At 40.3% G+C, this 25,252-nt stretch overlaps 2 protein-coding genes and 2 pseudogenes across 2 annotated transcripts; all 4 read right to left on the minus strand.

The window, feature by feature from the left end:
* Positions 1-1,227: 1,227 nt before the first annotated feature.
* LOC149113112 (protein CFDP2-like) lies at positions 1,228-2,142 on the minus strand. Its single transcript, XM_089288490.1, has one exon. It carries the CDS (start codon positions 2,140-2,142, stop codon positions 1,228-1,230), a length of 915 nt encoding a protein of 304 aa, XP_089144616.1.
* Positions 2,143-3,305: 1,163 nt separating this feature from the next.
* On the minus strand, positions 3,306-6,655 carry LOC149113113 (E3 ubiquitin-protein ligase TRIM45-like; annotated as a pseudogene).
* A 3,684-nt stretch (positions 6,656-10,339) lies between these two features.
* On the minus strand, positions 10,340-22,808 carry LOC149113114 (E3 ubiquitin-protein ligase TRIM45-like). The gene is made up of 2 exons (XM_089287911.1): positions 22,737-22,808; positions 10,340-13,897 (listed from the first exon to the last, which is right to left on the minus strand). The coding sequence occupies exon 2, from the start codon at positions 13,291-13,293 to the stop codon at positions 11,431-11,433; it is 1,863 nt and encodes a 620-aa protein (XP_089144037.1). The 5' UTR covers positions 13,294-13,897; positions 22,737-22,808; the 3' UTR covers positions 10,340-11,430.
* Positions 20,207-24,353, minus strand: LOC149113115 (E3 ubiquitin-protein ligase TRIM45-like; annotated as a pseudogene).
* Positions 24,354-25,252: the final 899 nt, after the last annotated feature.

The raw sequence follows: 25,252 nt of genomic DNA on the forward strand, positions 1-25,252 counted from the left end.
ATGGACTTTCAAGATTCTCCTTAGGCATTTGTGAAGAAAGGTGTCAAGCCTTTTTTCATCCGCTTTTGTCATTCTCCAAGTCTCGCATCCATACAACAGGACAGCAATGATGTTTGACTTGAAGATCCTCATCTTAGTTTCTCGGCGGAATTCACCTTTTCTCCACACCTTTGAAAGTCGATGAAAAACACTCCTAGCTTTAAATAACCTACTCCGAATGTCCTGTTCGGCACCACCCAAGTTGTTAACAGTGGCCCTAGATAGACAAAGCTGTCTGTATCCTCTACATCAGTGCCGTTTATCTTTATAGGATCTTGTCTCCTAGCATTGAGTCTGAGCATCTTCGTTTTGTTGACGTTTATCTTCAAACCCGTACCTTCACTGTTGCTCCCCAGTCTTTCTAACTTCGTTTGTGCTTGCGTCCATGTGCTGGAAATGAGCGCAATGTCATCGGCATAGTCTAGGTCTTCAAGCTGTCTCATCATCTTCCATCGAATCCCTGTATTACCTTGCTCTGTAGTCCTACACATAATCCAATCTATTATCAGCAGGAAGAGAAACCCTGACATTACACAACCTTGTTTCACTCCTGATTTCACGGTAAACCAATCCGATTTGCCTGCTCCATCGATCGCTGCACACTTGGTGTTACTGTAAAACAATTTGACAATTCTTATGAATTTTGATGGTATTCCATAAGACTGCATTATCCTCCACAGTGTTTTACGGTGGACACTATCAAATGCTTTCTCGTAATCTACAAAACAAGTATACAGACTTGCATTCCATTCCAGCGATTGTTCGATGACATTTCGCAGCACAAAGATGTGCTCAGTCGTGCTTCGCCCAGTTCTGAAACCTGCCTGTTCTTCCCTTAGCATCCCATCCACTGCATCATGCAGTCTAGTAATAATTACTCTTCCCATAACTTTCGCTGGTACTGATAACAACGTTATTCCACGCCAGTTGCCACAGTCAGTAAGGTTCCCCTTCTTGGGAAGCTTAACGATCAGACCACAATTCCAGTCCTCCGGGATTTCCTCTGTCTCCCACACCGTGCGAAATAGGTCTTCTAGCAGGCACGCAGTTGCCTCTATGTCAGCCTTCAGTAGCTCTGTTGTGATTGAATCCATTCCAGCTGCTTTGCCATTCTTCATGTTCTTCAGAGCCTGCTTTATTTCCTGTCGGGTGATACATTCGTCGCTGACATCTATTCCGTTTTGCTGCCTATTCTATTCTCCTTCTTTCTCTTATCCTTTCTGATCTTGTCTCTTCCATCTTCTTCTTCAATTTCCTTCTTTCGTCAATTTTTCTCCAACTTGTTGTACTTATGGAAGTCTTGCTCTTCCTTTGTCTATGACCAAGAACTGACTTTGCCGTTTCGCAGTAGGCCTTCTTGATGTTCGACCATTTCTCCTCGACGCTTTCGGCATTCTGGGTGTCATCATTTCCTGTTTCATCAGACTCAGTTTCTGTCAAGCAGCTAAATCTGGTCTTAAGCTCTAAGACAAATCTTTGTTTAATCTCAGGCACCTTTAGCTTGCTCAGCTCATATTTCCGTGCAGTCGTTTCGCCTTGCTTTCTAACCACCCCACTTAGCTTCAATCGAATATTTCCAACAACCAGGTTGTAATCACTTCCAACGTCGGCTCCCCTGAAAGCCCTGGCGTCCTGTACCGATCTCTTAAATATTCCATTACCAGCTATGTGGTCGATTTGATTCCTTGTTCTTCCATCTGGAGAGGTCCAGGTGTACTTATGGATGTCTTTGTGGGGGAACATGGTCGTTATGATGGCCATGTTGTTGGCCGCACAGAACTCTATGAACCTTTCACCATTATCAGATCTGTCGCTTCCTAAACAATGCTTACCAACCACTCCGTTTTCGCCCTCCATTTGGTGCCCTAACTTTGCATTCCAGTCGCCCATAGTTATTATGATGTCATGTCGAGGTGTCCTGTCATACACCTGTTGCAGTAGTTCATAGAACCCGTCTTTTTCATTGGTGTCAGCGTCATTGGTCGGTGCATAGACTTGAATAATGGTTGTTTTTATGTGCTTGGATTTGAACCTAGCTGTTATTATTCTGTCGCTCACAGGGTTCCAGCTCTCCAGAGCCCTAGATGCCTCCTTGCTCATCATAATGGCCACACCGCTTTGGTGTTGGTTATCGTTTCTGCAGCGAATATTATATTCACTCCTCTTTGTGTCCTAACCTGCCCAGACCCTGTCCATCGACACTCGCTGATCCCTAGGATCTCCACCTTGTACTTTGCCATCTCTCTACAAACCTGAGCAGTCTTTCCGGTGCTGTACATGGTACGCACGTTCCAACATCCCACTCTCATTGTCTTCTTAGGGTGAGTCAACGCCCTTATCCGCATGCAAGTTTCCTTTCGGCTTTCACCTGCATTCTTCATACTGCTGTCCATCAGGATGACGGAGTCGTCTCCCGTAAGATAGCAGGCCGCTGATCTCGCTCCTTGGTGGTTATCGGTACACTCAAAAGAGTGGCCTTGACATCAATTTCCGGTTTCCGTAATCACCTTGCTTTTACGGGATGGGTTGATTGGCCCCATGCCCAACCCCCAACCTGGAGGACCAGGGATTTTCTGTCGGGGTGTCCTTCCCCTAGCCACGGGTACCAGATATTTAAAGGCGCTGGAAGCTCGCCTTTCGCCATTGTCACTCAGCTACATCGTATTACCAGGGTCACCAAACGTGGAGGTGTGACATATGACTTGCTGGCAGAGCCTTTTTGAGACGGTAGGCATTTCTCGGCACTTACAAGAGCTACCTAGTGGCAACAGTAGCTCTCACCGGGACCTTTTACCAGCCTTTGACCCCCCCTCCCCCCCCCCCTAAAAAAGAAAACAGTTTGATTGATGACGGAATATTACCTGACTCGCAAGCTTGTTTTGTTGATAAGATGAAACACGTTTACCATCTGGTACTAATTAACTGGTAATCATCAACTGCAATAATTGAGACTGTCAGGCTCGTGCTTCCGATTTCTATTCTTAGATTCCCTGAATCACGCAACTTAAAAATAGGATAAACTGTCACAAATTTAACTTGGAACTTTCAAGACACGGCTTTGTTCGATTTATAACGCCAAGTCACAAAAGAACAGACTTGGATACGGATAAAACCTTATTAAGCAAGCTTATTCGGCCCGTACTGGGCAAATAATAATCTCAACCTTTTTATTCTGAATTTATGAACCTCTCTTTTCGATCTCTAACATTTTTTCTTTTTTTTTTTCACGTAAGAAACTCAAAAGTAAACTCAAAGAAAAAAGCAACTTTGCTTAACTCACACTTTGTTTATTTGCATTATCAAAGTAAATGAAGATTTTACAATTATTTCATATCAAAAGCTATTCACTACTAGTCATCATTGCTAACAGCTCTTTCTACAAAACGTTTCATCATTAAAGTAGCTAACTTTAAAGGTCCAATAAAATAAAGCTTGAAATACAAACTTTAAAAACATATATATTAACCTACAGATACAGTCGAACCCCGTTTTCTCAGACACCAGTGTTGATATAATCTTAAGCTGGTCAAGTAAGTTCATTGAAGCAATGTTCATTGTACTACATATTTTCCAGTACATAACTGACTGTCAATAACCTGCTAATCCCTAAAACAAACTTGCTATGAAAACATCATAAAGATAATGAAATGTCAAAGAGTATAGTAATCATTTTAGAAACAATACGTTTCTTCTCTAAATTAAGAAAACGTAAATCCTCTAAACAGCCTTTTCTTCTATAGTTGAGGTTCTTATTTCAGCAATTAATCCATTAAGTGGTTTTATTACTTTCTTATTTAGTATTGCTAGTCACCGCTCTATTAATCAATATAACCACTGGTGCAGCAAACAAACAAATGTTTTTTTTTCCTTCAAAATAATTCATACAATACAACTCAAGAGATGTGGCTATTTATCCCATCCACATGCCAGAGACACAAATTTGTTTTTGTCACCCACCCACCCACCCGTCCCCCCTACTCCCAGAACAATTATTGAACAGTTCAACCGATACAGAACCAAACCACCAGCAATTACGTGAATACTGCATCTCTAACGTTTTACCACAGAAAAGAATTCCACAAATTCAACTAACTGAAAACTAAAATGGATTTTGAATCCCTGAAAAATAACCCGATAATTACCGGTTTTCGTTTTGTTTGTAAATGACAATGTTCACTCCAATATTTGGATGCGATGGTTATACTCGTCACAAAGAACAATTCGGCCATTACTGAGATTTGCTACAGACCGTGGATAATTGAATTCTCCTGAATTACAGCCCTTTGTTCCAAACTTGCCAACAAACTTTCCATTAAGTTCAAACAATTGTGTTCTATTATTACCTGAATCACAGACCATCAGATGTCCTCACTTGCTCACTGACAAGCAATGGGGATAAAAAAAAACTCCCCGTTCCCCCACCCTGCTTTCCAAACTTGTACTGAAAGTTTCCATTCCTGTCGCAAACTTTCAGACAGTGTTCAAAACAGTCTGACACTATGAGATATCTGTCACACTGAACACAGTGGATAGGATAAATAAAAGAACCCTGCCCACCCATCTTCATTAAAAACTTGCCATCAGGAGAAAAGATCTTAATCAATTTGTTTCCTGCATCAGCAACAATGATATTACCATCACTGTCTACAGATAAACCAGAAAAATTAGAGAGCTGATTGTCAAGGCTTCCTTCCATACCAAACATACCCACGTACTCACCCTCCCCACTGAAAATCTTGATCCTATAGTTATTGTACATGTTGTCTGCTACGAAAATAGTTCTGTTTGTATGACAAGTTATTCCAGTTGGATACTTAAATTCGCCCGCTTTGTTACCTTCCCGACCAAAAGATCTTAAGTACTTTCCATCACTCGTGAAGATTTGAACTCTGTGGTTCCAGCAATCAGTTAAAACTATCTCGTCCCTGGCATTCACTGCCACCCCCCTGGGATGGTTAAACATTCCAACAGAGGAACCTTGTTTTCCAAAAGAAAAAACAGGTCTGGCCTGAAATAATTTCACATCAATAGAAAAAGGACTATTAAAAACCTGTTTGCCGTTTACCTTTACTGTCACTTTGTATTTGCCTTGATCTTTCGGTGAATAGCAGATTTTGTAGCTTCCATCGTTATTGTCATTTATTCGCACTTCCGTCGCGCATTCTCGTTCTTGTTCATCCCTGATCTCTGCCGATACACGGTCATGTTTATTGTAACACTGCTCTCCCTCTACGTTTCTTGTGGCCAGAACAAACTGTGCTTCAACTCCAACAGTTCCTTCTTGGAGTCCTTTGCCCTCAGCGACAGATTGACTAGCTTCAGTTTGCTGCAGTATTTTCAGTGTTCCGATTTCTTCGGTGTTGACAGTTTTCAACATCTTTTGATTTGGCACGAAAACCAACGCGGGAAGATCTTTCAGGTCACGTTCACTTGGCTTAGTAGTTTGATCAACTCCCTCCAAGATTGTTTGTAATGACTTTTTCACTTGAACGACTTCAGCGTTTGCACTTCGAGTCAAAACTTTATCAGCTTTATCCAACGATGATTTGATCATCTCTATTTGATGCTCGATCTCAGTCTTTTGCGTTGTTAGACTTTTGAGTGATTTCTCTTTTTGGTCTTCCACCGCTGCAAAAATAGTTTGCTTCTTCGCTTCAATATTAGCAATTAAATTGTCAACAGTCCTCTGAACGTCTCTCTTCACCTCTTCGCCTCGTTGTATGATCTTCGCGTAGTCTTCATCAAGTTTACTAACAGCAGTCAGCTTTGCTTGTAAATTACGCTTCTGTGTTTCAATCATTGATTTCATTTCAATCTTTTGTCTTTCAGCTTCGTCTTCTATGGCTCCAAAGAATGACCAGGATGATCCATCAAAACACAAGATTGGCAAACGGCCGCTTCACAGTTCTTACAAAAGTACTTTAACTCTTCTTTCTCGTGCCGTTGCTTTGTACAGAACACAGGTCGCTTGAGCACATCCTCATAGTCCTTCTCTTGAAAGTCTTTCAGCGCCAGAACACGGTGATCTTTATTGCTTCGCATGATGTTGTGTGCAGTGACGCGCTCTTGACAGTGAAATATGCAACACTGGAAACAATAAGAAGTCTCAGAGCTTTTCTTCTCGCAGTTCCCACATCTTACTTGACTACTTCTGCACTCTCTTATTGCCACACATCAATCAAGCCATTGAGATAAAAACTGGTTGGAAGATCTTTCAGATCGCCACTTTCAGGTACTCTGCTAACGGCTTGACAATTTGGGCATCTGATGGTGTCGCAGCCATGGCTCGTCCTAGGCCATTGTTTCAAGCAGTGCAGACAGAAACTGTGTAAGCATGGCAGATGTTTTGGATCGGTAAATATGTCGGAACACACCGAGCAAGACACTTCTTCGCGGAGATTATGGAGCAACGTTTTGATATCCATGTCGTGTTCAGAAACAAGCGAGTAAAGCAAGGTTTCGACGGAACTCAACTCGAAACAATGAAGTCTTGTGACTTTCTTTTCACTCTTCTCTGAATCGTGGCTGTTTATTATGCTAATCGTTTCCTTTCTTGAAACCGAATTATGCTAATCTTTTCCCTTGTTGAAACCAATCATTGAACGTTGCTTTAAGAGCCTTTGTCATTTTGTTTTGGATACTGATTCTTAATGTGACCATTAGGGCTCGTTGATCAGATGTCACTAAAACATTACTGTTTTGGAGTCTGTATTTCGATTCCTTTCTGTCTGAGTTGACTTCATTTGCTTTGTTCTCGCGCAAAAGATGGACAGCTCATTTTGTTGGGGTGCGTTGGTCAGGCAAAACTCCAAGCAATGGTCTGAACTTACAATCTCTACGGACTCGCGAAGACTCGCGATTATCTGCGAGCAACGTGGTGGACTGTAATTTTCATATGGCAATGGCATCTTATCCATCCTCTAAAATCTTTCTCTTTCACCTGCTCCTGTGATGAAAGCCTCATTTCTCCTTACCATCTTATGGCAAATGTAAGAAGACACGTTATGAAAATGCAAGACGCAACCATCATAGTTGAAAACGTTTGACTAAAACCCAAATTCTCTCAAAATTATTTACAAAAATATTGTGACTAAGTAAGGAGAAATTTGATATGGATCTTTTTCTTTAGACGGTGAAAATCACTGGCAAGTTTGAACTAAGAGCTGCTGTGATTTGTAACAGCTGACCTCACTGCTCACACTTTAGCCAAACTGACCAACACTGCTGGAAATTATCCTGGCTTGCGTGGTATAAAACAGCCAAGAGCATTGTGGCTCCCCTCGGATTGGATGCTACTCCAACACAGATTACTTCCCTCTTAACCTTTTATTAGGTCCTTCTAACATGATGGTACACTCCTGTGTGGCGAGAGGCACTACAACAGTAAAATGTCAGAGGGGGCGACGTCATATATCCGCGCGGATGCACGCACATGTCAGGGGCTCTCGCGTGGATGTTGTCACGTTGCGTGATCAAATGGTGAGAGTTGAGAGATTCTCTTGCGTATTTTTCACAGCGATGGCAGGGAATAAGGCAGGGAATACGAACCAGGGAGCTTATATGTAGTTTTATGCTCTGAGCTAACGGAAAAGGGGGGTTTTTCAGGGTCGAAAACAAGACTTCAATCTCGCGCTGGGAATGAATAATAAGATCTGCTCACGCTAGTTGTAAGCTTACGCGTATGCTTAAGAATATAGCAAGAAAACTATCTGCTCTGGTATCGAGTTAATTTGTGAGTTTCTCAGACAATGTTTAATCATAACCAAAACCCGTTTTGATGGTTTCTTATTGTCTCTGCTTGTTTGGTGAGTTTGCAATGGTTTTTGAAAGGAAAGTCTGACGCGTACAATTAGCTCATTTGCATAGTGCAGCTCGTGCACTTTCAAGTCCGAGTCCCTGTTTTCAATTGTCAACAAATCTTGACAAAGATTTCTTTCGTTATCTTTTGTGCTGAGATGCTGCAACAAATTTCACGAATGCAAAAAAGGCTAGAAAACATCATGTGTGTTTCTTCAACATAAGCATAGTGAAGTTTTACACTGCGAAAATGAAAATAGACAAGGAGTTTTGATAACTCGATCAACAAAATCGAAATCGTTATTCCAAGTTGATTAAAGAAAGCGTCATCGTAACTTTGCTGATTATTTCTGCTTTATACACATATTTTCAGCTTAGCTTTTAATATGTTCTCAAACATTTATCAATCTTAAACGTATTTAAAAACTATAGAGCTATCGTTTGAGTTCGATGTACGCTTTCACACGAAAGTGCGGCGGAAGTACAATTTGTCATGTTTACTGACTGTACAAAACATGCATCGGCGGGCGCTCTCATTCATCGACAACAGAGAATTTACTGGATTTTTACACGAATAAAACTGAGCAGTATCTACGGACGTACAGTTATTAAGCCTCGATGAAACATCAAGCGTTGCTTACAATTCAAGCGAAACTCAAACTAGCAATTATTTTGTTTTACTTTTCGGTCGCGATAGACTGACAAATTCCTCGCAAGCGTGTGGCAAGAGGAGCTATGAAACTATGAAGTCCTGAAGCTCTGCTATATCTAAATATATCCAGCTAGTTTTTTGCTGTGTAATGGAAAAGCTGTTACTCTTCAACATATGTGAAATTTAAAGTGGAGTAATGTACAGCTCATGTAAAAGAAGCATCAGTCGGAACACAACTTGGTCAGCGATATATATATGCTTACAGCGGAACATACCTAAATTCGACACTGTCTTACTTCACTCAAACTGGAGCAGCTTACGACGAAAATACTTAAGCAAAATTCCAACAGATGTAAACGCGTTGAGTTGCGGGGCAAAAACATGAAATATTTCGGGAATTTCGGACGCCATTTTCCCCACGCGACATCCGCAAAAATCCTCGCAGCATGTACGCGCGTGTACCGCAGGTGATGGCGCAATTTGTTCTAAAAATAGAATTATTGTCCCATATCATGGGGACAACCTCAATACTTGAAATGGCGCGCGCTTACGGTCTCCGTCCCCGATTATGGCTCCTGGAAAGAAACAAATGTTTTCAATGGAGTGTTTCTCGATGCCCCCTTCTAGCAATTATCTAGATACGTTCAACCGTTTTCTTTCTGTCTAGTTGCTATGAGGAGAAGACAAACACTCTCCCAGGATATTTAGTAAGAAAGTAAACTTATTTCGTGAAAAATTAAGCAGCCTCGCATCTAACGACCCGGTTAGCTTTATTAATCCTTCATTTGAAGCCCTTACTAACGAGTGCGCTGTACACAAAATTTAGGGGGGTCCCAACAATACCTTACTAAAGCAGGGCTGTCGTGCGATTCTATTCTTCGGCGGGAAAACAAGGGCAATGTTTAACTGTGTACATTCTGATCGAAACACTGAAGAGAGAACAGACAAGCCGAAAGCTGGAGAACGCATGTTACATCTACATCTATACTTAGTTAAGTAAGTCGGTAAAAACCGTGAGATATCACACCAACTGTAAAAATCTAAATAAAAATAATACAATGGAATATAAAAAAAAAAGTAAAAAATAAAACAATCTAAATAAAAATAATACAATGAAATAGCAAAAAAAAAAAAATAAAAAATAAAAAATAAAAACTCTAATGAATAAAATTAATACAATGGAATATTAAAAACTATTAACTAACTTTTATCTAAAAAGTATCTACGGACGTTGTATTCCGGCACAATATTGTATTGTAGCATTGCTTCCAAAAAGAAAACTTGGCGAAGCACAATACCCAGCTACAGAGAAAGAAACATAAAACGCTTTAAGAACGGCGCTTGTTTATCTAACCTATTGCCACTTTTGTGAGCTCAGTTCTATACGTATGAATTTAGCGCTACCAGGAAAAAAGAAACCCTGCAGAATATGAAAATAGTGCTCGCTTAGTCGCCTAGCCGACCCGCTAGCTAAGAGTAGTGTGCAAGAGCTCTGTAGGGAGGGAAAAGTTAACGTAACCCCTTTCAAGTGTATCTTCTGTATCTGAACGCAACAAAGAGATAAAGATATGGTTCGACCTGGGCTCGTGTTAACAGGAAGCTGAAACTTAATCATGTATCAAATAACCACGTAACTTATCATGTATTTCGTTTTCATGGCTCCAAAACAAACTCAAGTTTTTTCAATTTATAACGTAGTCACAAAAGAACAGAGTTAAATACGATAAAACCTTATTAAACAAGCTTATTCGGCCCATTGTACTGGAGAATTTATGAACCTCTCTTTACGATCTCTAGCAATTTCTTTTTTCACATAAGAAACTAAAAAGTAAACTCAAAGCAAAGAGCAACTTTCTTGAACTCACACTTTGTTTATTTACATTATCAAAGAAAATGACGATTTTACAATTATTTCATATCAAGCTATTTACTGCTCTTAATCACTGCAAACAGCTCTTTCTACAAAACCTTTCATCATTAAAGCAGTTAACTTTAAAGTTCCAATAAACTAAAGCTAAAAATACAAAGTTTAAAAACATATATTTTAACCTACAGATACAGTCGAACCCCGTTTTCTCAAACACCGTCAGAAGCACACTAAGTGTTGCTATAATCCAGGTGTCTGTCTTAAGCTGGTCAAGCTAACAGAAAATGTTGGAGCTGGGAACTAAAATCAATTTCCATAAGGCTCAAGGTGTCCGTATTAAGCGGTCATTCGTAAAGTGGGGTTTAACTGTAGCACTGCAGCTAACAAATACTGCTATTGAGTATAAGGAAAATACAAACTTCAAGGCAATTAGTAACTTGGTAAGTTCATTGAAGCAATGTTCTTTGTACTACATATTTTCCAGTACATACCTGACTGTCAATAACCTGCTAATCCCTAAAACAAACTTGCTATAAAAACATCATAACGACAATTAAATGTCAAAGAGTATAGTAATAATTTGAGAAACAAAATGTTTCTTCTTTAAATTAAGAAAAGGCAAATCCCCTAAACAGCCTTTTCTCCTATAGTGGAGGTTCTTATTACAACAATTAATCCATAAAGTGGTTTTATAACTTTCTTATTTTGCTAGTCACTCTATTATATAATATAACCACTGGTAAAGTAAACAAAAAAAAAACGTTTTTTCTTGTCCTTCAAAATAATTCATACAATACAACTTAAGAGATGTACGTATTATTCCCATCCAACTGCAAGCCACACAAATTTGTTTTTGTCACCCACCCACCTGTCCCACCTAACCCCAAAACAATTATAGAACAGTTCAACCGATACAGAGCCACACCACAAGCAATTGGGTGGACACTGCATTTCTAACGTTTTATCACAGAAAATAATTCCACATATTAAACAAACTGCAAACTAAAATAAATTTTGAATTTTGAATTTTGAATTAATGTCCTAGAGTTTCTCTTTTTTTTATAAAGTACAGTGCTCACTCCAGTATCTGGATGCGATTGTTATTCTCATCACTCACAACAATTCGGCCATTACTGAGAACTGCTAGAGACGATGGAGAATTGAATTCTCCTAAATTACTGCCCCTTCTTCCAAACTTGCCAACAAACTTTCCACTGAGTTCAAATACTTGTATTCTATTATTATCTGAATCACAGACCATCAGGTGACCTGACTTGTTTACTGACAAACAACAGGGATAATTAAACTCCCCGTCCCCTCCACCCTCCTTTCCAAACTTGTACTGAAAGTCTCCATTACAATTAAAAACCTTTATACAGTGTTCACTGCAGTCTGACACTATGAGATATCTATCACATTGAACACAGTGGAAAGGAAAAGTAAAAGAACCCTGCCCACCTATCTTCATTAGAAACTTGCCATCAGGAGAAAAGATCTTAATCAGTTCGTTACCTGCATCAGCAACAACGATATTTCCATCACTGTCTACAGATAAACCACAAGGATTAGAGAGCTGACTATCAAGGCTTCCTTCCCCACCAAACATACCCACGTACTCACCCTCCCCACTGAAAATCTGGATCCTATGGTTATCCTGCTCTGCTACGAAAATATTTCCATTTCTATGAAAAGTTATTCCTGCTGGATACTTAAATTCGCCCGCTTTGTTACCTTCCCGACCAAAAGATCTTAAGTATTTTCCATCACTCTTGAAGATTTGAACTCTGTGGTTCCCCCAATTAGTTACAGCTATCTCGTCCCTGGCATTCACTGCCACCCCCCAGGGATAATTAACCATTCCAACAGACGAACCTCGTTTTCCAAAAGAAAAAGCAGGTCTTAACTGAAATGATTTCACATCAATAGAAAAAGGACTATCAAGAATGTGTTTGCCGTTTACCTTTACTGTCACTTTGTATTTGCCTTGATCTTTGGGTGAATAGCTGATTTTGTAGCTTCCATCCTTATTGTCATTTATTCGCACTTCCGTCGCGCATTCTCGTCCTTGTTCGTCCCTGATCTCTACCGATACACGGTCATGTTTATTGTAACACTGCTCTCCCTCTGTGTTTTTAGTGGTCAGAACAAACTGTGCGTCAACTCCAACAGTTCCTTCTTCGAGTCCTTTGCCCACAGCGATAGATTGACTAGCTTCAGTTTGCTGCAGTGTTTTCAGTGTTCCGATTTCTTCGGTGTTGACAGTTTTCAACATCTTTTGATTTGGCACGAAATCCAACGTCGGAAGATCTTTCAGGTCACGCTCAGTTGGCTTAGTAGTTTGATCAACTCCTTCCAATATTGTTTGTAATGACTTTTTCACTTGAACGACTTCAGCGTTTGCACTTCGTGTCAAAACTTTATCAGCTTTATCCAACGTTGATTTGATCACCTCTATTTGATGCTCGATCTCGGTCTTTTGCGTTGTTAGACTTTCCAGTGATTTCTCTGTTTGGTCCTCCACCGCTGCAAAAATAGTTTGCTTCTTCGCTTCAATATTAGCAATTAAATTGTCAACAGTCCTCTGAACGTCTCTCTTCACCTCTTCGCCTCGTTGTATAATCTTCGCGTAGTTTTCATTCAGTTTACTAACAGCAATCAGCTTTGCTTGTAAATTACGCTTCTGTGTTTCAATCATTGATTTCATTTCAATCTTTTGTCTTTCAGCTTCGTCTTCTATGTGCTCCAAAGCATGACCAGGATGATCCATCAAAACACAAAATTGGCAAACGGTCATTTCACAGTTCTTACAAAAGAACTTCAGCTCTTCGTTCTCGTGCCGTTGCTTTGCACAGAACACAGGTCGCTTGAGCACATCCTCATAGTCCTTCTCTTGAAAGTCTTTCAGCGCCAGAACACGGTGATCTTTATTGTTTCGCATGATGTTGTGGCCTGTTACGCACTCCTCACAATAAAATATGCAACACTAGAAACAGTAAGAAGTCTCAGAGCTTTTCTTCTCGCAGTTTCCACATCTTACTTGACTACTTCTGCACTCTTTGATTGCCACTACATCAATCAAGCCATTCAGAAAAAAACTGGTTGGAAGATCTTTCAGATCGCCACTTTCAGGTACTCTGCTAACGGCTTGACAATTTGGGCATCTGATGGTGTCGCGGCCATTGCTCGTCCTATGCCATTGTTTCAAGCAATGCAGACAGAAACTGTGTAAGCATGGCAGATGTTTTGGATCGGTAAATATGTCGGAACACACCGAGCAAGACACTTCTTCACAGAGATTATGGAGCAACGTTTTCATATCCATGTCGTGTTCAGAAACAAAGGTTTTCGCGGAACTCAACTCGAAACCATGAAGTCTTGTTACTTTCTTTTTTTAGCTCTTCTTGGAATCGTGATTGTTTATTATGCTAATCTTTTCCCTTGTTCAAACCAATCATGGAACGTCGCTTTAAGAGCCCTTGTCATTTTGTCTCGCATACTAATTCCAAAGAATGTGACCCTTGGGGCTCCTTGATCAGATGTCACTAAAACATTGAGCAGAACAAAACATTAGTGCTTTGGTGTCTGTAGTTCAATTCCTTTCTGTCTGAATAGACTTCATTTGTTGTTTTCACGCGCAAACGATGGACAGCTCATTTTTTTAGGGTGTGTTGGTCAGGCAGAACTCCAAGCAATGGTTTGAACTTACAATCTCTACGGACTCGCGAAGACTCGTGATTATCTGCCAGCCACACGTCCCTCGTGAGCTAGCTCGCGCGCCACTTGTCGATCTCTCACGAGAGGAAAAATGCTTCTTGGCAGTCTGTTATAATCAAAACTACTTATGTCGTTATGGACTGTAATTTTCATGTGGCAATGGCATCTTATCCTTCCTCCATAATCTTTCCGTTTCATCTGCGCCTGTAATGAAAGCCTCATTTCTCCTTACCATCTTATGGCAAATGCAAGAAGACACGTTACGGGAATACAAGACCCAATCATCACAGTTGCAAACGTTTGACTAAAACCCAAATTCTCTCAAAATATTGCCACTCAGTAAAGAGAAATTTGATATCGATATTTTTCTTTGAACGGTGAAAATCACTGGCATGTTTAAATTAAGAGCTACTGTGATTTGTAACAGCTGACCTCACTGAAATAGTGAACTATTTTTAGTTAACGATGGAGTGATGTCACACTTAAGCCAAACTGGCCAACACAACTGGAACTTATCCTGGCTTGCGTGGTATAAAACAGCCAAGAGCATTGCGGCTCCCCTCGGATTGGATGCTAGCCCAACACAGATTACTTCCCTCGTAACCTTTCATTAGGTTCTTCTAACATGGTGGTACACTCCTGTGTGGCGAGAGGCACTACAACAGTAAAATGTCAGAGGGGGGCGAGGGAAGGAGGGGTTTGCCCGTCAATTTTTGAAAAGTGACTGCCCACTGCTTATTCCCGGACTGTTTAATCTGGAGTTTAGCTCACTACTTGGGAGGAGGCGACCAAATGAAATAGTCGGGGACTGATGCTCGTGGTCTCGCTAAGAAGCTGGTGTAAATCAATGATTCTGTTCTCACTTATAGGGTGTTCAGGACAAAAGCCCCATTAGTTTTAGCTGTCTAAGTGTGCATTTGAAGACCCTGAAGACGTTAACGCTGTGATTTTCGTTTTAATTGGTATTTTGTCGGGATTGAAAACAAAGTTAGAGTTACACCCAGATTGCTCTCCTCTAGAACTTTTATTCAAATTTTTCGACGAGCATCCCCGACATTTTTGTATGGGACTCCCGTAACACCCCCCCTCCCTTACCCCCACCCCGCACCGGGGCTTTCTGGCCGTCAGTGCCTCATGCTTATATACATGAGACGTGTAGTTATTCTATTGATGGAAAGAAAAGCGATTTTTGGTCTGACAAGGATCTTGTGTACCGGTCAACTTATCAGCAGTGAAGAATTTTTAATTAAAGATCGAGGAAGGCACAAATGTTTTCAATGTAGTGTTTCTTCGTTGCGTCCTACTAGCAATTATCTAGATACGTTCAACCTTTTTTCTGTCTTGTTGCTATAAGGAGAAGACAGATACTCTTCCATGACAATTAGTAAGAACGTAAACTCATGTCACGTAAAATTAAGCAGCCTCGCATCAAACGATCTGGTTAGCTTTATTAATCCTTCATTCGAAGGCGTTGCAAACGAAAGCGCTTTATCTCATACACACAACTTAGGGGCGTCCCAAGAATACCTTACTAAAGCACGGGCACTAGCACCGTCATACGTCACTGTTCAAGCGATTCTATTCTTTGGCAGGAAAACAAGGGAAATGTCTGATTGAAACACTGAAGACAAGACAGAGAAACCGAAACAGACACGGCTCCTCGTACGGTACTGATCAGATGAAACGATACTCATTCTTAAATCAGCAATTCAGCCTTGACAGAAATCGATAACTTTTTAGAAGACGAAGGTTCTTATACATGACAAAAGAAGACCAGAACACACGTCGCTTTAACAATACAATATACAGGACCAATTATCAGCAAGCTAACATTTATACACTGTATTGTGTTATTTCTCATTGTTCTTAACCTGCTACGCTTAAGTTTATCTTCCACAGTGAATTCGAGTAGCTGTCGAGAGATGGAAGTGGTTTTGAGTTTTGTAGTTTTTGTATAACATGACCTGTAATTTGGTTACCTGCTTACTTGAGTGCTTAGAAACCAAGGACATTGCGACAAACAGCTCCCAGCACATCAAACTCAGTTTCGGCATAACAACCTCCCCTCCCTGGCTAGAAGAACCAGTCAAAGGAAACACGATGTCAACCCCTAATTTATCGGTAGAAATAATAACACGTGCTATTGGTCGAAGGGAGAGAAATTAACAACTGCAAGACCACAGAGGGTTGGAGAGACTGGAGTACATTGTGCTCCGAGAGGCCGTGAAGTTATGTATTGTCTATACGCAGACCAAAAAAGTACAACATAAAATGGAAAATATTGCGGAAAAACGGCGATCCAACTCAAAATTTGAATTCAAGAAGAATTCAGATCATAAATACCTTAGTCTAAAGCAAACGCTTCGACATGAAGCCGGAGAAAAACGTTCTCGCTCGCGTTTTGTTATTCTGTGTTTCAGTTGAAAATCCAAGCAACACACGCTTTTTGCTCGCTTGCTGTATACATCATATAGCCTTTCCCATATGTGGCTCTTTTTAGCGTTTACGTCTAATGGAAGAGTATAGTGATGACGAAAAGCATTGAAACATTACTAGCTAAAGGAAAACCTAGCAGAGCACCTCACCCAGCCAAAAAGAGAGGAACATAAAACGCTTCAAGAACTACGCCAGTTCATCTTACCAATTGGCAATTTCCATTTGACCCATTTGAGAGTTTAGTTCTCCAATTATGAATTTAACGCAACCGGAAAAAAAGAAACCCTCCGGCAGAATATGAAAATAAGGCTCACTCGCCTTGCCGACCCAGCTAAGAGTAGCGTGCAAGAGATCTGTAGAAATGTTATTTGGAGGGAAACGTAACTGCTTTGAAGTGTGTCTTCTGTAGTTAACAGGAAGCTGAAAAGTAATCATGAATCAAATGATCAAGTGACTTATCAGATATACTCGAATCTCCGGTTGCGACCGCCTCTCGTAAGCGACCAGTTTTCTAAAATACTAAAAGTTTTGAAGTCAAATCATTATATTTAGAACCCCTTGTAAGCGACCACCTCTCGTAAGCGATCGCGACAACTTTTGACGCTCAAAGTTTGAAATTTTCTTTTCTTTTTTAGCCTCCCGTAATCGACCATTGGACAGATAATAGAGTGGAGATTTGGTAACAAGACATTATCGCAAATTCCTAGGTAGCACAAGAGACTGACTTTTTTTTTTCAATGGGAAGTACAGGATTTTTTCTCGATATTGAGTTTTTGATGACATGAATAAAACATTTAAAACATGTGGTCTATACAGTTACCAGATATGCTACTGAGGCAAACTTTTGACCAAGTATGGTCTAAGCTCTCGTAAGCGGCATTCTGCCGAAACCGACCACCTAGGACACGTACGCTTGACATTTTGGATAGTTGGTTACGAGTGGTTCGACTGTATTCCGTTTTCTTGGCTCCAAAACAAAGTTAACTTTGTTCGATTTATATCGCCAAGTCACGAAAGAACATCAAAATTAAATAAGCGCCCCCCCCCCCCCCCGTCTTCTCCTAATTTGAAATAAGCGCTCCGGGTGCTAATTCGAGGATTTACGGTATTTGTTAATGCTAAAATTCAGTTTAAATGGAATGGCTCGGTTGAACGTTTTGAGTCATTTCTACATCAAAAACTTGGTTTATCAGCAGACGACGTAACGAAGGCTAGCAATGGAGCGTGTACTGTGTGGAAGACTCCATGTGTGACTTTCAATCTTTACACGAAGACCAAAACCCTTCTAGCACAAAGAAAAGTGGCGGATTATACTCGAGATTTACTTCTTCAGACCATCTAAGCAGTTTTAAAATAATCAAAATTCTGCCAAGTCACCAGACGAAACAAACAACATTCACCTCGCCATCGAATATACAACGGGCGGAGTACATCAACAAGCAGGACCGCGAAAACTTAAATTCAGTAGGAATGAGCAAAACACTCATATGAGTTGTATTTAAAGCTGAAATGCTCTGAAAATTGTCGAATTTGTTCTGAGAAACTAAACGTTTCGGGCTTAGCCCTTCTTCAGTAGGTGGATTTAGCCACGCCATACAAAAAAACTGTACGCGTAAGCACGCACGAAAAGCGCGCGCATGAAGTACAAAGTAAACAAAGGGGAAAACCATTGTTTTAGTGCGCGTAAGTGTAATACGCGCTAGACCCACAGTCACAAGAAATTGAAGTTAATATTCAGTCCGTTCGGTCGAAGCGTGCCCAGCAGAACTTATCCTGAATTGCGTGGTATAAAGCAGTCAAGGGAATTGCTGCCTCCCCCGGATGGGCTGCTAGTCCAACACAGGTTTCTTAGTTTGTCCCAACAGTTTGGTGCATGGTGGTACACTTCTGTGTGACGAGAGGCACTACAACATTAAAATGTCAGAGGGGGAGCTTTCCCATCAATTGTCCACACAGTCACTGCCCACTGCTTATTCCAGGACTGTTTAATCTGGAGTTTAGCTCCCTATCTGCGTGGGATGGATGCTTGTCGTCTCGCAAAGGGGTGTAAATCCATGCTTCTGGTCTCGCTTACGGTGTTCAAAACAAAAATCTCACTATTTTTAGCCACTAGCCGTCAAATATACTTTCTGTGTCTTGTCGTGTGGCCTGTTAATTATAGCTTACTAGTAGTAAGCTGTTTGTCTGCAATTCTTATAACGATACACTTTTCCATCTCGGAAAGGCCACTGAACAGAAGAACGGGAGAAATTAAACCAAGGTTCATGTTATGCTCATTGATAAGGGACCCGTTCATCAATGAACATGCATCTTGTTAAAAAGCTGCCAAAGAACCAAACCACCTAAAGCATCAAATCAGCCCCAAAATAATCAGCTTCAAAGCCACAGAGGCTTTGTTACTTTGCCATATTTTCAAGGAATCTCTGAAAAAATTGCAAGAACTTTAGGACAATTCGACGTAAATGTTGCTCATAAACCCGTCAAGACGGTTGGTTCGATCCTGAAGAAACCGAAGGATAAATTCGATCAAGACCTGTCAACTGGTGTCGTGTATAAAATCAATTGTAAAAACTGTGAAAAACTTTACATCGGTCAAACATCCAGAGCACTGAGATCTAGAACAAAAGAACATAAAAGAGCCGTCCTCACATGTGACAAGAACTCTCTTTTGGCGCAACACTGTATGAAAAACAACCACGAATTTGATTTTGATAATGTCAAGGTCATAGACCGCTGTCCCTTGTGGTCGCGTAGATTGTTCTTGGAAGCGTGGCATTCCATTCGCGAACCGAACTCAATTAATGACCACGCGCATATTCCAGACATTTACAAAATGCTAAATTAATCCCTAGCGAGTTCCTCACATTCTTATAAAAATCTCATTTACATTTAGACGCCATTAACATTCATTTCATCACTAAAGAAGGTTATAGTATTTTAGCCGAAACGTCTATTTTAAGATTTTTAAGTCAGTGACAACAACTTTTAAGATTTTATGCATGTTGTTAGTTTCTCCGTTTTCATTATCTGCATAGCACGCGTTTGAGGAATAATATGGGGCGAGTGTGAGGGGTGTTCGGGGAAGGAATTGAATTGCCTTCGGCTTGCAGCGCTCTTCTCGTTTCCTGGCGTGTGGCGACCCGTGCGCGTGTTCTCGCTTTTGTACGTCGCTTCCTGTTATTACTCGAGTTCATGGGCCGGAAATAAAAACCATGTTTGTAAGATTCATAAGCGAAGTTGTAAAAGAGCAACTTTGTTTAAATAATTGTTTGCTCAGTACTTAAGATACAGAACAATTTTTCCGTGTTTACATGGCCTCATCTTAACACGAGAAGGGTTCGGAGAATTCGAGACAGTTATGCAAGCCCTCGACTACGTCTCGGGTTTGCATAACTTTCGAGAATTCTCCCAATCCCCGAGTGTTTAGATGAGGCTATGTAAACACGGAAAAAGTGTTCTTTTGCTTTATAAAATAATTCTCAAAAATAGCGCGAATGTAAAACGTCACAACCCAGTTTACATACTCTCATCTAAACACACCTATCGACCAATAAGAGCGCGCGTAGTATCTCAGTTATTTTATAAAGAGGAAATATTGCTCTCGTTCTGTTGTTACAGGTTCTCACATTTGGCCGGCTAACTTTTCTCAAAAGTAAACCAAACAATTCGCTTCTCACGAAACAGTTAAAACTGGATGCATATTACAACTTCACTTAACTTACACTTTATTTCAGTTTCTCACATCGAGTAAATGATGATTTAACAATAATCTCATATGAAAAGCTGTTCACTACTTGTTCATCATTGCTAACACCTCTTTCTACAAAACGTTTCTTCATTAAAGCAGCTAACTTTAAAGTTCCAATAAACTAAAGCTACAAATACAAACTTTAAAATATATATATATTAACCTACAGATACAGTCGAACCCCGTTTTCTCACACACCATTAGGACCACACTAAGTGTTGATATAATCCAGGTGACTGTCTTAATTAACAGAATGTGTTGGAGGTAGGAACTAAAATCACTTTCCGTAATCTCGAGGTGTCCGTATTAAGAAGTCATTCGTAAAGCGAGGTTTAACTGTAGCACTGTAGCTAACAAATACTGCTATTGAGTATAAGGAAAATACAAACTTCAAGGCAAATAGTAAAGTTCCAATAAACTAAAGCTAAAAATACAAAGTTTAAAAACCTATATTTTAACCTACAGATACAGTCGAACCCCGTTTTCTCAAACACCGTCAGGAGCACACTAAGTGTTGCTATAATCCAGGTGTCTGTCTTAAGCTGCTCAAGCTAACAGAAAATGTTGGAGCTAGGAACTAAAATCAATTTCCATAAGCTCAAGGTGTCCGTATTAAGCGGTCATTCGTAAAGTGGGGTTTAACTGTAGCACTGCAGCTAACAAATACTGCTATTGAGTATAAGGAAAATACAAACGTCAAGGCAATTAGTAACTTGGTAAGTCCATTGAAGCAATGTTCATTGTACTACATATTTTCCAGTACATAACTGACTGTCAATAACCTGCTAATCCCTAAAACAAACTTGCTATAAAAACATCATAAGATAATTAAATGTCAAAGAGTATAGTGATCATTTTAGAAACAAAACATTTGTTCTTTAAATTAAGAAAACGCAAATCCTCTAAACAGCCTTTTCTCCTATAGTGGAGGTTCTTATTTCAACAATTGATCTATAAAGTGGTTTTATTACTTTCTTATTTTGCTAGTCTATTGGCTAAGTCTATTGTTTGATATAACCACTGGTAAAGTAAACATACAACAATTCATACAATACAATCTAAGAGACGTTGCTATTTATCCCATCCATCTGCAAGCGACACAAATTTGTTTTTGTCACCAACCCACCCGTCTCCCCTTTAAATTAAGAAAACGTAAATCCTCTAAAGAGCCTTTTCTCCTATAGTAGAGGTTTTTATTACAACAATTAATACATAAAGGGGTTTTACTGCTTTCTTATTTAGTCACTCTATTATTTAATATAACCATTAACCACTAAAAGGTTTTTTTGTCCTTCAAAATAATTCATACAATACAACTCAAGAGATGTAGTTATTAATCCCATCCATCTGCAAGAGACACAAATTTGTGTTTGTCACCCACTCACCCACCCTCCCCCTACCCTCAAAACAATTATTGAACAGTTCAATCGATACAGAACCAAATCACCAGCAATTACGTGAATACTGCACCTCTAACGTTTTACTGATCACAGAAAAGAATTCCACAAATTAAACAAACTGAAAACTAAAATGAATTTTGAATCCGTTAAAATAACTCGACAATAACCGGTTTTCTTTTTGTTTGTAAAGGACAATGTTCACTCCAGTATCTGGATGCGATGGTTATTCTTGTCAGACACAACAATCCGGCCATTACTGAGAACTGCTAAACACGATGGGAAATTGAATTCTCCTAAATTACTGCCCTTTCTTCCACACTTGCTAACAAAATTTCCATTCAGTTCAAAAACTTGTATTCTATCATTACCTAAATCACAGACCATCAGGTGTCCTGACTTGTTCACTGAAAAACAACAGGAATACTTAAACTCCCCGTCCCCTCCACCCTGCTTTCCAAACTTGTACTGAAAGTTTCCATTCCTGTCGTAAACTTTCATACAATCTGTACTGTAGTCTGACACTATGAGATATCTATCACACTAAACACAGTGGAAAGGAAAAGTAAAAGAGCCGTGCCCATCTACCTTCATTAGAAACTTGCCATCAGGAGAAAAGATCTTAGTTAATTTGTTACCTGTATCAGCAACAATGATATTTCCATCACTGTCTACAGATAAACCACAAGGATTAGAGAACTGACTATCACGGCTTCCTTTCCCACCAAACATACCCGCGTACTTACCCTCCCCAATGAAAATCTGGATCCTATGGTTATCCTGCTCTGCTACGAAAATATTTCCATTTCTATGAAAAGTTATTCCCGCTGGATACTTAAATTCGCCCGCTTTGTTACCTTCCCGACCAAAAGATCTTAAGTATTTTCCATCACTCTTGAAGATTTGAACTCTGTGGTTCCCCCAATTAGTTACAGCTATCTCGTCCCTGGCATTCACTGCCACCCCCCAGGGATAATTAACCATTCCAACAGACGAACCTCGTTTTCCAAAAGAAAAAGCAGGTCTTAACTGAAATGATTTCACCTCAATAGAAAAAGGACTATCAAGAACGTGTTTGCCGTTTACCTTTACTGTCACTTTGTATTTGCCTTGATCTTTCGGTGAATAGGAGATTTTGTAGCTTCCATCCTTATTGTCATTTATTCGCACTTCCGTCGCGCATTCTCGTCCTTCTTCGTCCCTAATCTCTACCGTTGCACGGTCATGTTTATTGTAACACTGCTCTCCCTCTGCGTTTCTAGTGGTCAGAACAAACTGTGCTTCAACTCCAACAGTTCCTTCTTCGAGTCCTTTGCCCACAGCGACAGATTGACTAGCTTCAGTTTGCTGCAGTGTTTTCAGTGTTCCAATTTCTTCGGTTTTGACAGTCTTCAACATGTTTAAATTTGGCACGAAATCCAACGTGGGAAGATCTTTCAGGTTACGCTCATTAGGCTTAGTAGTTTGATCAACTTCCTCCAAAGATTGTTTGTAATGACTTTTTCACTTGAACGACTTCAGCGTTTGCACTTCGTGTCAAAACTTTATCAGCTTTATCCAACGATGATTTGATCACCTCTATTTGATGCTCGATCTCGGTCTCCTGGGTTGTTAGACTTTCAAGTGATTTCTCTGTTTGGTCTTCCACCGCTGCAAAAATAGTTTGCTTCTTCGCTTCAACATTGGCAATTAAATTGTCAACAGTCCTCTGAACGTCCCTCTTTACCTCCTCGCCTCTTTGTATGATCTTCGCGTAGTCTTCATCAAGTTTACTAACAGCAGTCAGCTTTGCTTGTAAATTACGCTTCTGTGTTTCAATCATTGATTTCATTTCACTCTTTTGTCTTTCAGCTTCGTCGTCTATGTGCTCCAAAGCATGACCAGGATGATCCATCAAAACACAAGATTGGCAAACGGCCATTTCACAGTTCTTACAAAAGTACTTTAGCTCTTCTTTCTCGTGCCGTTGCTTTGTACAGAACACAGGTCGCTTTAGCACATCCTCATAGTCCTTGTCTTCAAAGTCTTTCAGCGCCAGAATACGATGATCTTTATTGCTTCGCATGATGTTGTGTGCAGTGACGCACTCCTGGCAGTGAAATATGCAACACTGGAAACAGTGAGTAGTCTCGGAGCTTTTCTTCTCGCAGTTCCCACACCTTACTTGACTACTTCTACACTCTTTTATTGCCAACACATCAATCAAGCCATTCAGATAAAAACTGGTTGGAAGATCTTTCAGATCGCCTCTTTCAGGTACTCTGCTAACGGCTTGACAATTTGGGCATCTCATGGTGTCACAGCCATGACTCGTCCTATGCCATTGTTTCAAGCAGTGCAGACAGAAACTGTGTAAGCATGGCAGATGTTTTGGATCGGTAAATATGTCGGAACACACCGAACAAGACACTTCTTCACGGAGATTATGGAGCAACGTTTTGATATCCATGTCGTGTTCAGAAACAAGAAAGTAAAGCAAGGTTTTCGCGGAACTCAACTCGAAACCATGAAGTCTTGTTACTTTCTTTTTTTAGCTCTTCTTGGAATCGTGATTGTTTATTATGCTAATCTTTTCCCTTGTTCAAACCAATCATGGAACGTCGCTTTAAGAGCCCTTGTCATTTTGTCTCGCATACTAATTCCAAAGAATGTGACCCTTGGGGCTCCTTGATCAGATGTCACTAAAACATTGAGCAGAACAAAACATTAGTGCTTTGGTGTCTGTAGTTCAATTCCTTTCTGTCTGAATAGACTTCATTTGTCGTTTTCACACGCAAACGATGGACAGCTCATTTTGTTAGGGTGTGCTGGTCAGGCAGAACTCCAAGCAATGGTTTGAACTTACAATCTCTACGGACTCGCGAAGACTCGCGTTTATCTGCGAGTCACGCGTCCCTCGTGAGCTGGTTCGCACGCCGCGCGTCGATCTCTCACGAGAGGAAAAATGCTTCTTGGCAGTCTGTTATGTTCAAAACTACTTATGTCATTATGGTCTGTGAGTTTCATATGGCAATGGCATCTTATCCTTCCTCCATAATCTTTCCGTTTCATCTGCGCCTGTGATGAAAGCCTCATTTCTCCTTACCATCTTTTGGCAAATGCAAGAAGACACGTTACGGGAATACAAGACCCAATCATCACAGTTGCAAACGTTTGACTAAAACCCAAATTCTCTCAAAATTATTTAAAGAAATATTGCGACTCAGTAAAGAGAAATTTGATATCGATATTTTTCTTTGAACGGTGAAAATCACTGGCATGTTTAAATTAAGAGCTACTGTGATTTGTAACAGCTGACCTCACTGAAATAGTGAACTATTTTTAGTTAACGATGGAGTGATGTCACACTTAAGCCAAACTGACCAACACTACTGGAACTTATCCTGGCTTGCGTGGTATAAAACAGCCAAGAGCATTGCGGCTCCCCTCGGATTGGATGCTAGCCCAACACAGATTACTTCCCTCGTAACCTTTCATTAGGTTCTTCTAACATGGTGGTACACTCCTGTGTGGCGAGAGGCACTACAACAGTAAAATGTCAGAGGGGGGCGAGGGAAGGAGGGGTTTGCCCGTCAATTTTTGAAAAGTGACTGCCCACTGCT

The sequence above is a fragment of the Orbicella faveolata genome, unplaced genomic scaffold (assembly GCF_042242905.1).
Source record: "Orbicella faveolata isolate gen_17 unplaced genomic scaffold, um_ofav_v1 contig_15, whole genome shotgun sequence".
Classification (NCBI taxonomy): Eukaryota; Metazoa; Cnidaria; class Anthozoa; order Scleractinia; family Merulinidae; genus Orbicella; species Orbicella faveolata.